The 12,534-nt window shown below is 40.6% G+C and overlaps 1 protein-coding gene and 1 long non-coding RNA gene across 2 annotated transcripts in view; one reads left to right on the forward strand and one right to left on the reverse strand.

The window, feature by feature from the left end:
• Positions 1–2,200: 2,200 nt before the first annotated feature.
• Positions 2,201–12,534, reverse strand: part of LOC129194261 (uncharacterized) — a 64,307-nt gene continuing 53,973 nt past the window's right edge. Inside the window, exon 3 of the long non-coding RNA XR_008573731.1 lies at positions 2,201–2,299. This is a non-coding gene — a long non-coding RNA (uncharacterized LOC129194261). The remainder of the gene's footprint in view (positions 2,300–12,534) is intronic.
• The window catches only part of kcnk12 (potassium channel, subfamily K, member 12), a 40,975-nt gene continuing 38,401 nt past the window's right edge, over positions 9,961–12,534 (forward strand). Inside the window, exon 1 of the mRNA XM_054799379.1 lies at positions 9,961–10,680. Coding sequence (XP_054655354.1) covers positions 10,341–10,680 — 340 coding nt within the window. The 5' untranslated portion in view covers positions 9,961–10,340. The remainder of the gene's footprint in view (positions 10,681–12,534) is intronic.

Below are 12,534 nucleotides of genomic sequence, written 5' to 3' on the forward strand. Positions count from 1 at the left end.
TCCAATGTAGTATTTTGGTTACTTTCTTTAGCTACATGAGAGCACTGCAAACTACATTTCATACCTTGTCTATGTCTTTGCAAATGCTGATTTTTTAAAATTCAGCTCTTGTATTGGATTCAGTTTATTTTTTGCACCGATGCTGTGACTCGTAACACATTATATAGTGAATTGATCCCACTGTCAGATTTGTCAACCCACACCCCCACCCCAACCAAGTGCAGCGCTTTCACAAACTGCTGATGAAGGCACAGTGTCCATGGCACAACAACATAACATGCTGTTCAACTCCCTCAGGACCTCCCACATCTGCTGAACATTCAGTTTGTGATGGTAGGCTGACTAGTTGTCATTTTCTAAATTTAGATTACACACCTTACAAGCTTGTTTATGGAGCATTTAAGCTTGCTTCTGAAACATTCTCCTTTACAAGTTAGATGTGTGTGTTTACCCCATTCAAATGTATCTTCTGACAACAGAATACATAAAATGGTTTTCCATAAGAATGTGTAGTATATATTAAAAGTAAGTACACCCCTCACATTTTATGATTCTCAAGGGACAATACTATAGAAATGAAACCAGGCTATAACTTATAACCACTGTACCGCTATAGGTATACAGTAGCGTCAACACACAGCCATTATTGTCTAAATAGCTGGCAACGCAACACACAATGAATTCATGTTTCCATCAATGAACTGTAGCTCCCCAGTGGTGGCGGCCCCAGACCATGACACTTCTGCCATCATCCTTGACTGTTGACAAGACTCATTATTTTCATACTCACTTGTGTTGCCAGCTATTTAGACAATAATGGCTGTGTGTTGAGTCATTTTCAGTGGCTAGTAAATCTACACTGCTCTACAAGCTGTACACTGACTACTGTAAAGTATATTCAAGTTTCATTTCTATGGTATTTTCCTTGAGAAGATATTATAAAATGGTTGCTCAAACTATAGTATAGTATGAGTACTCTTGCTATTAGAAATTCTTGCCCTATGGTAGTGGGACTTATGTGTGTGGAGCGTGTGATAGAATGCAGCCGATGCTATCGTGTGTGCGAATCTAAATGAAAAAACTTCTTGTGCGGAAACATACAGCCTATGAAAGCAAAAGAGAAAGGAAATCTATTGGCGTCTGTCGGCATGATAAATGCATTGGAACAAGTTAGTTTTCCTTCACTGTAAGGCTGAAAGTCTCAGTGGGCTAAATGAGTTGAGGTTTATAGGAACTCTACCACAACAAGAAGAAACTATAGGCTCCAATTGATTTCTTTTTTTCCCGCGGGCGAAGCCCCGTTCTGAAGGAGAGAACAAGTGTGATGAAAGTGAACTCACTGGGAGAAACATTAGGTACATGAGCATACACTGATGAGCAAGGGGTATATTTAAAAGGCATTCTGCTTATTAAGCATATTGTTAAAATGAATACCTCTCTATCATTCTCAACCAAAACTAGCCATGATTAGCTATAATCATAAATCTATCTAATAAAAGTTTCCAATTGATGTATGGCACTGCTTCAACCACAAATGTTTGCTGATGAAGATGTTTAATATAACATTTACAGGCATTGAAACACACAGTTAAGATGTGCATCATGTCCCTTCACAGTGCCACTTAAAACTGCTGGACTGAGACATTTGCTGCTTGAGGCAATTCACAGCATCCACTGATGCAGCCATGGGTCCTCAACTTGTCTTATCAGCTTTTTTTCCTTAAATTAGCTGAGTCTCGCGATACATCTTCACCTTATTTAACCTTTTATTCTGTGCATTTATTGCCCGAATCTGCAAAGCGTTGCTTTTACAAAGTTAATACATATTGCTTATGTTAGATATCTATTCATAATTGGTGCTTGACGAAAAAAGTAATAAGTAAGTTATTCCTGATATTCTCCTGAGACGCTTATGTCTGCTTCCCCCGTTGTTCCCTTGGGAGCTGTACAAAAGGTAGGTGGATGGAAGATGGAACACTGCAGCAAACTACAACCATCCAACGTCCACCTCCGTGATTTCACTGGTCACACAGTCACCAAGGGACACTGAATACAAAATGACTGAAAGTGACTTTGCATTAAGGTATACAGTAGCTTCAAGAGTAACTCAATATAAACGCAAAACCTTGCTTACGTTGTGCAGTTGCCACACATGCCAGGGAACGTTCATTTTTATTTTCTTCTGATGGGTGAGAGGCTCCCAGAGAAGAGATGACAAACTCCATGAGCGTTGCAGTCGCACATTCTCAGCTCCTTTCACAATGAGTCACTCTGTTACCACTTGAGGAACAAAGTGTTACTACAACACAAAAACAGGACAGGTTGTTAGAATGTTGGCTCTTTTCTTTCTCCTCCACTGAAAAGGTCAACATTTAAAAGCAAATGGAGAGAATCAATACATTGAATGTATATTAGGAGCAGTGGCAGGCGGTGCATTTGGTACCTGGTCCTTCAGTGGGCCAACAATAATTTTTTTTCCTCTAGACATCATGACAGCCAGTATCAAAAACTATTATACAGTCAAACCTGTCTTAGCGGCCACCTGTATATAACGGCCACCTGCCTCTAGCGGCCTCTGAAAAATCCCCCGCAGAAAATTTACGTGTTATAAACCCTGTGTACAGCGGTCGCCTGTCTAATGCGGCCAGCGGCCAACCATTTTGTATCCCTTGGTCAATATCTGACCGCATATAGCGGCCAAAATACCGACTCAAGCAGAAGCTTCATGCACGAAAAAGTTTCGTTTTTTTAATCAATGAAGCCGTCGTGTGTAGACTTTAATTACTGCGTCGTAACTCAGTCACAATCATTCACAAGATCCACACAATTTGTCAGTTGTTCCACATAAAAAAAAGCAGTCTTCTTTGGAGCTTGTTGCAGACAGTAACACCATTTATTTCCTGGTGTGAGACAATGTGCACTGGTCAATACTGTAATGCCCCTTGTTGTGGGGAAGGAGAGACTCTGGTTGGCGATGCACTTTAATCGCTTTATTAACAGCGGAGAACACTGCAGGACTTTACATCCACGCCAACATCCACACACTTCCCAACTCTCGACTCTCACCACACAGGTGTTTAAAGAGGAAGGAATTGCTGCACATTCCAAAGGCACACCATCCAAAAAGAAAAAGATCTGTGTGTTGCATTTGAAGTGACAGCTCAAGAGACAAATTGCACATTTGGTTTCTCTATAGTAACCAAACCTCCCAAAACATATTGTGTACTGCCTTGCCAATACTTCCATACACTAACAAAAAAGAACAAATTTTACAAGAATAAAAAAACATTACCTTGGAAATTGTTCCGTCACGTTCCTGTCTTTTCTTCATTTCCTTTTTGATAGTTGAGTGTTCTGAGATGTGTCTTTGGCTGTATCATTTTTGTATTAAAGGCTATTAAACTTCCATTAGTCTCTCTGACTCATTCCTCTGCTCTAGGGTCCGCCTTTGACACGTTTGTCACAGAAGTGATGTGCCTGCTTGGTAACAATGACTATAAAATTGACATGCATCACATTTTGAATGTCAAAAAAAAATTGTTTTCCTTTTGAAAGACTAAACCATCACAACAGACAGCCAGTTGAACCACTGCACAACCTCAAGCTCCATCATGAAGCCCTTTTCTCACAGATGCCGTCTCATTGAGCTGCAGTCAACATCAGTCAGGGGCTGTGTTCAATTTGCACACTTTGGTACTCACACTTAGGGTTCTGAGTGCATATGTGTGTTCGCACAAGAAGTATGGCAAAATGCAATGCGCGGTCAATGTCCAGATGTTGCCCTCAACACACCCCAAATGGTGAGTGACTACCCTCAGATGTCGCCATCTTGGCTGCGTTGCAGAAGAGAAAGGACTAACTACAAGTAAGGACAGGAAATGACAACAATTGATTTGGGACAACACTACATTGTCAAAATTTGCACCCTTAGAAACTAAGTATGCAGTGTAGTATATGTACATATTAAAGTGTGAGTAAGAAAGTGTGCCAAATGAAACACAGCCAGGGTCTTCATGGGTTGAGAATCGGCCCGAGAATTGTCTTTACGGACAAGCTGGCTTGACTTTTTGGTCCCATAACTCTCAGGATATTTTAAGAAATTTAAAATCACTGTTTTACTCCATTCAACCTCGGCAGCTTGTACAGTTATACAATCCTGCTGCGTTCAAAGATAGAAAGCTTTTTTGCCTTTGCCATCAGTGTGTGAATGTCTGATCGAAAATTACATGAAAGCCCGATTTTGACTATGGTCTTAAAGCAGATGGTTTTAAAACAGCCTTTAGGAGTTTAAATAGTTTTCAAAACATTCTTTTTTGTTTCTTGCTCCAGTTTCTTATTTTTGTATTTTGATGCTCTCCTGACAATCTGGTTACAATCCATTGCCACAAAATGTGAACTGTCATCCTTAATTTATCTCGGTTAATCGGTTCCAGACCCGACCATGATAAGTGAATTTCCACGAAGCAGCATTCCTTATTTATAAATCAAACATTTTCACAGGTAGAGCATAGAAAACCTGCTTATGATCTTCTAAATGCGTTTTTTTAACATTATTAGAGCCCTCTAGACATAAAATAACACCCCTATAGTCACCTTTACACTCATATTACCGAATGGAGTAGACAAAATATTAAGTCACGAAACAGCATGATGAATTAGTTTATATATTTTTGAAAAACTAATGTGTAAAGCCACAAAATTTGAGGGATTACTGTACTATTTTGTTCAGGAGTGTTTCAGGTAGGCTGTGGACTTTCAAATGATGCTTAATTTGTAGTAAGTATGGCAAAAAAGATATACCTCACACCATAAGCAACAGCAGCGTGTAACACTGAGGCAAGGCAGGCTGGATCAATGTTTTCAGTTCAAAGCAGCGTAAAACTAAACTGCAGATTTTCATGGTCAAGGAGTTTTTTTTAATTTTTTACATTGTGTTTGATAGTGCAATTTCACTTTATGAACCGTTTTAAATTCCCCTAAAGCAAGATGCTGATTATTTGACATGCTTTTCTAACCTTTGACTCTTTCAGGCACCTCATTTACTCGAAAGCCTCTGTGACAAATGAGTTTCATGAAGGCTTCTTCGTGAAACTCAGTGGGCTGTGCTGGCTAAATTGGCCTTGTCAAGCCAGATTTAAATCAATAAACCTTCATTTCTTTTAATGCAACATGGCAAGCGTTTTGTCCTAACCTTACAAGCGAGAACTTTATGGAACTCATCAGATCCCATTCCGTCATTAAACGGGCCCCACGGAGCGCTCTGAGCATGACAAAGGATCGGTTCCACCATATGTTCTAAATGACAGCGAGGCCGCTCTCGCTCGGCAGGGTGAAAGGAAATCCCTCACTCACTCGGTTGCTTCGTTTTTCAGCGTAAGTGCATGTGTGTCCTCCCTTGTCTCCTCATCATTATTCAGCGCAGCAGTGCTCACTGCTGCATTCTGAAGGATGGCCTCTCCTCTGTCTAGCCCACATGTCCTCTGTATCACCTGTAATAGGGAGAGTTAAGTGTGTGGAAAGATGGCTCGAGTGTTTGCGCTGTTTACATCACTGAAACAGCTGCTGTGCTTGGCACTCGTGGAATTACGTGACTTGCAAGTGGCTTCCACTATTGACACTTGCGTCGATGCGCAATGAACAGACCTTTCAGCTGCTTTACTAAGCCAATTTAAATTCAATAACAATTTCTTTTCATGAGCTTTGTCTGCTGTATGTGCCTGACTAAACTGTGAACTATTGAAAAAGTAAACAGTTCTGTTCACTGACGTCACAGACATTTGAAAGCAAAAGCTTCAAAAGCATAATGTTTTAAAACAGAAAGATTAGCAAAACTTTGTCATCTCGATGAGCGTTTAGGTTTTTTAGCATTCATATAAAACAACTGTAGTTACCTTAGTTATGCCTTTTATACTTTGCGGTCAATTTGTCTTGCAAAAGCTATCTATGAACATGTTTGCACTATAGCTATGCCACGTGTATAATTCATTTGTTCTACCACATTTTTTGGGCTGACTTGGGGCTAGAGGCAGTGTACACCCTAGACTGGTCACCAGTCAATTAAATTACACGGCACGTTACATTTCATAATATGACAGCTTATTTCCATAAGCTTAACACCTTATATACTTTGTATTATAGACGAGACGGGGCATTTATATATTTACAAGGAAATCATTTTTTAAAATTGAATAATGATTTGAAGTGAACAGGAAAGTAGCTCTCTTATGGGGGTTTTTGCGACCCCCAAAAGGAAGGCATTGAATTGAAGAATTAATCTTTTTGTGAACTCCAATTACACTAAAGAAAAAGTCAACTTGACCTGAGGTTGTATAACAGTTCTTTCATAACATCCATCCATCCATTTTGTATACTGCTTATCCTCATTAGGGTCGCGGAGTTATGCTGGAGCCTATCCCAGCTGACTTCGGGCAAGAGGCGAGGTACACCCTGGACTGGTCGCCAGCCAATAGCAGGGCACACTCACACTCATACTCATTCACACTCACATTCATACCAATGGACAATTTAGAGTTGGCAATTAACCTAACAAGCATTTTTTGAAATGTGGGAGGAAATCGGAGTACCCGGAGAAAACCCACACATGCACAGGGGGAACATTCATTAGAAAACTTTTATGATTTTCTTTTGTAGAGCACGCACTCAGCGACTATAGGTGACTCAGTGGTTAACTGAATAGTGGCCTTCTTATCCCCGCACTCCCTCTCTGTTTTCTTTTCTCTTCTTCTCTATCCCCTCCTGCTCTGGTCCGACTGCTCCTAATTTGCATAACAACAAAACATCAAAGCCAAATAAATTCTGTATAACGGGGCAAGTGTATCTCACACTTTTCCTTGGCAGAGCAAATCTGTTGAGCACGCAAGGGCATTTAGATCAACAATACCATCTGCCCTAATGGCTGGACAGGACAAAAAAAAAACAAAAACTGAATAGTGGCTTTAATTTTAATTGGAATTTACGGTACAATAACTCATTTCAAACACCTTTTGTCTGATTTGTTTTGTTTTGTCAGGATTTCTTTCAGCTTGAATTGGAGTGGAGACGTAACCTCTTGCTGGAGTGTATGTATAAAATCCTGGAATGACCTTCCACTCAGTGCACATTAGCCCCTCCCCATGACCCTGGGAAGAAATTAGTGTGGGCGGGATATAAATTCACATAAAGGGGGATGCTGTCGTCGTAAATGTTGTGTTATGACCTTATCCTTAGCTCATCCACTCTCCGCCATGTGAAGAGTACCACAAAAGCACCGACCTCAATCAAAGAAGTGGATAATTGTTCTGCTGATGCAGCTTTCTAACCCAATTGCTCACGAAATTTCTTTTCTTATATTTGGAGTCAATTATTTGAATTGACAGACACAGAGTGTGCAGACAACTGTGGTGTCCTTCTTTTGCATTCTGCTTTGATTTTTGTGTAAGCCAATTCACTAGATTAGAAAGTGTAATCAATCCATCCACCTATTATGCAACCCGACATAACACTGATGTCCTCGCCTTATGAAAGGGACGCCTGCTTGGAACAAAATTGGGTTTGATACACTTGGAGGCTTTGATTTCCTCCCTGCAGTAAATGCTCCCCATTGAGAGAAAACACATAACATATCGTACATCACATGAACCTCAGTGCTCCTTTCTATGTGGAAGTGACCGTTTCTTGAAAAAGATAACCTAATCTATTCACTTAGAACTTATTAAAGCAATAGTCAGTATTTTCAGACTCATTTTCATGGATCATCAGATCGGGGTCACCATTAATTTAGTCAGAATCTCCACTCCATCTCAACTCACACAAATACACTTGTGATCAAAATTTTAAGGCTAGTTGAAAAATTGCAAGGAGTTACATTTTGCACTGTTGGATCTTAAGGCGGTTCTAAGTAGAGCTTCAAAATGCAAAAAGAAGAAATGGGAGTGAGACAAAAAATGTTGTGAGTAAGCAATTTATTGAGAACAAGCATTAAAGTGAAATAGGCTGTCCGCTGTCCTCCGTCCACTATCCGCTGATCAAAAGTTTAAGACCACAGCCTTTACAAGCCAAAATCTTGACATAAACCTGGATTCAATGTCATTTTGTTATTCACACTGTCATGATCTCTTGATGGCAAAGGCAAAAATGCTTTCTCTCTTTGAATGCGGCCGGATTGAGCTGCATAAGCAAGGACTCTCGCAGCACACCGTTGCTGCTGAGGTTGGATGCAGTAAGACAGTCATTTGAAACTTCTTCAAAGATCCTGAGGGTCATGGAACAAACTTATTAACTTATTAAGTCATGTTCTTCTTCAGGCTGTAAATGAGTTAAGACTGAATCAACAGTGCCTCTGCTGGTTGCAGCCATGTATGCACTTTAATTTGCCTCAATTGCAACATGAATTCCAGACAGTAGACAGAATTTAAATTTCAGTATGATGCAGGGCAGTTGCACACCAACTACAGCCACAATAATAAACATACTGTCGTGATCTGTCAGGCACGAGTTGAGGTTATCGAGTGCTTGACCCCCAGTATGCAGAGATGAGGCAGTGGCGTGCAAAAATAAAGAGTTTTTTAATAATGCAAGTGCAGTTACTCATTGCAGCAAAACAAAAGCAACAGAGAAAAGGCTTTGTGGAAAACAAATACAAAAAGTAGAATCAAGGTAAGTAAACTGATCTACGTGACAGCTCCGGTAAGGAGATGAGGTATAGTAGGAACCGTGGCAACAGCAACATTGAACAACGACAATGAACCAGCGCCGTACGTCTGACGACGCTGGTCCTTTAACCGCCACTAATGGTAAATGGCAACAGCTGCGCTGCCACCAGGTGTGAAGCGGCTGCCTCTTCCACCCGGCAGGAAGTACACATTGCTAAAATAAGAGCGTAGGACAAAAAGCACTCGCTCCTGTCTTGTTCACTTAAAGGGTCCCTGACATGATTCATCAACTTTGCTTAAATATATTAGAGTGTTTGTAATTATGGTCTACATTGTTCGTTTTTTGAAAGCAAACGGTAAAAAAAATTACATTCATAGTTCATGGCGCCAGCCATGACGAACTAAGTCTTGCTGTTCAGTCTCGTTTCCGGAAGTGATGTCTCACCTCTCAGCTAAAGCAGAGTAAACAAACGCTTCGTTATTGCTGGACGTTTACAGTATCCGAGTGAGACTGTAAGCTTTTTTAATTTTCCAAAAGAGGAAGGTTTAAGACAAAAATGGACGAAGCAAGTGCAGAGAACACAGAGCGCAGTTCAAGTTCTTTTTTTTTTTCAGTGTTCATTTCACTGATGACTGCTTTGAAGGAACACCTTTACAAGAAGCATTTGGCTTGAAAGTACGGTATAAACACATTTTCAAAAAGAATGCTATTCCACCGGTGGAATAGTACCGGCTGTTACACAAGAAAAAAACAAGACAAGAACGACCACTACTGTACATCAAAGTTGCCACAGAACAGAGTAAGTCATGCTTTGTTTACATAATGTCTTCTAAACACTATTCCACAATAGCGACAAGGTTGCAAAATATGAAATAAATCCGCCTATAAAGACCCCTTTATGCTCATTAATGAGCCGATTTAAAACATTAATTGGAGGATAAACAACTCCAGAGTAATTTACATTTACCATTCTGTGTTTTGAAGGCAACCAACCGTCATCTGCATGACTTAATGCTTAATACCGTGTTCTGCAAGTTCTCTGTTTCATCTCCAAGTGTTTCTCCCTTCTTTTCTCCTTGAAAACTATTAACACATTGCTCACACATTAGACCAAGAGAACTACACATATAGTATTCCACGTTCCTTGTAGCTTCTAGGTTCCTTCGTAACTTTAAAACAGCTAATCTTATAAAGCAACGTCTGTGTGCGAGTGCGCGTATGGACCCGTGTTATCTCTAGTGGAGAGATAGTATCGTGGAGTAAGCTCGTAATTTGCGCGCGACAGAGCCAGTGTGCAGGCTGCAGCTCCCTCGCATCCTCACGCAAAAGGATGGACGAGACTGTGTGAAACATTTTTTGGTGCAAGGCACACACAAAGGGTAGCAGCACTGACAGCTTCAGTTTTTGCACTCGGGTTGATCATGACACCATGCGCCAGCGTCCAGTCTCCTGAATTCTTCCTCGGAGGGTCCGTGCAAACTGGTGGATTTCCACAAGTGGAGCCTCTTTGATGTCCACTCCACCATGGGACGGGGTACTGGGGGGGGTACTTAAAGGAGAGGCATCCCGGGGAAATGCACTCACTGCGGTGCCAGTGACTTTGACTAAAGCGCCCCCACGCTGGTTTTCATGCCGTCTCCGACGAGAAGCTTGTCGCTGTCCGATGCGCGAGTGGTGCTGAAATTTGGATGATGACTGGCCCGCGTCTGCAAGGCTGTCGCTCCCTGCACTTGAACGAGGACAACGGCCGCTTCGTGCTGCTCGCCCTCCTCATCATCTTGTACCTGCTGTGCGGCGCTGCGGTCTTCTCGGCCATAGAGAGGCCCTCCGAGCTAAGGGCCCACGGCCGCTGGAACGGGACGCTCCGCAACTTCAGCGAGACCTTCAACATCAGCCTGCGGGAGCTCAACTCTTTCCTGCGGGAGTACGAGGCAGCCATCGCCGCCGGGATCCGGGCTGATGCCCTGAGGCCACGATGGGATTTTACAGGGGCTTTTTACTTTGTTGGAACTGTGGTGTCAACTATAGGTGGGTGAACTATGATCATTTATTATCTGTGCAGTGTACATGACCCTTGCATCCTTAATCAATGCACGTAACTCTGTGACAAAGGAACTTAAAGAAAAAAAGCTCTTTCAGTAATTCCTACTTTAAACCTACTTTATTAATGGGAACCATATTCAGGGATTAATCAACATTACAGCTTCTGTTAATAGGATTAATTACAGTATACTAGCTATTTATCTATCTTGCTATCTTTGCATGATTGTAGACAACCAGAACAGATCCCTCTGGACAGCAGTTATTTTTATCATATATTCCAACACACAAGTGTACATCAGCATAATTAAGAATGAGGTCTGTGGATGCTAGTTGACCTACAGGATGTTGTCATTTAAAAAAAAATCTGATATTGGAAATAATGTAATATTAATTAATTCATTCCAGATTTAAGCTGTAAAGTAACATTTCCACATTAGTACCTGCCAAACTGCAAAACTATAATAAAGTAAAACTACTTACTCTGAAGACAAAAGCTGCAGAGGGAACAGGAAGGTCTTTGCAAAACCATACCATCACCTAGTGGTGAATTATAGGTGTTGCTGGATTAAAAAAGTATGTTAGTCAAATGGCAGCATAAGAACAGTATGTGCTGTTGACGTATTTATACATTCAACATCATCTTGGTAAAATTCATTGGTGTATGTAATCTTTACTTAATTTTATGAGTCTGATGTAGCTTTTCCATGTCACAAAAGGTTCAACTTCTGGTTCAGTTCTTCAGTGCTACACTCTTACACTCACCGGTGTCCTTAATTTGGCAAAAAAAAAAAAAAGAACTCCACACTTCTGAGGCAAAGTCCGGCATGGGGGCCACTTGGGGCCACTTGCAGCCTTACAGCTTCTTTTTTATTGACCCACATTAGAACATTATGAAGAAGGAATAGGCCCAGACTGTCAAGAAAAATCATAAAAGGGTTAAAAAGGGTTAAAAATAAACATTGGATTGGTTTAACACCTTTAATAAACAAAAAGGTGATTTTTTTCTGTATGCTGGCCTCGATTCCAAATATGCTTGGACACTTTTGACCTATTCATTATCCTTTGAACTAAAAATAACCATAAATTCAGCAAAACTGAAGAAAGAAATGTTGCTATACAGTTGACCCTCGCCACTTTGTGCTTCGAATTTTGTTGTGCTTCACTCTATTTTACTCGTTTATTTTGCTTTCAAAAATATGTTCATAAATCATGCTGTATTGTGGTTGAATATGATCTATTATTAGTCGAATATACGCATATGTGAGCAAATTTGACTTCTTTTCTGCCTAAATTAAGCATTTTCAAGCATAAAAATGGCTAGAAGAAGGCATTCAGAGGACGCATTCAAAGATGCTGGGATGATATGTAGTATTCTACAATTGTCACTAGGTGCCGGTAATGTTACTGTAATGTTCAGTGAAACACACAAGCACCAGACTTGATCACCGGAACAACAGGCTTTTATTGCAGGTTTGAATTATTACACAGCAGGCACAATAATCCCTAGCATGAGCTACTGTTATGGCCGTAACCCACACCAAGGTAAAACTCAACTCTGAACCCCCCGACGTCACTTCCACCAAAACACATTCACAGCAACATACGTTTACTAGTCTTATTAATTTCTTAAATGGTTTATTTTCTTTTATTATATCTACTATATTGGGTAATACAAGTGCAAAGGTGACTGTGGGGCGTTATTTCATGTCTAAAGGGCACCAATAATGTTCAAAACCATATTTAGAAGGTCGTAAACAGGTTTTCTATGCTCTAACTATGAAAATATTCACTTTATGAACCTTAGTTTGTGGGAATTCACTTGTCATGGTCGAGTCTGGA

The sequence above is a fragment of the Dunckerocampus dactyliophorus genome, chromosome 14 (assembly GCF_027744805.1).
Source record: "Dunckerocampus dactyliophorus isolate RoL2022-P2 chromosome 14, RoL_Ddac_1.1, whole genome shotgun sequence".
Taxonomy (NCBI): Eukaryota; Metazoa; Chordata; class Actinopteri; order Syngnathiformes; family Syngnathidae; genus Dunckerocampus; species Dunckerocampus dactyliophorus.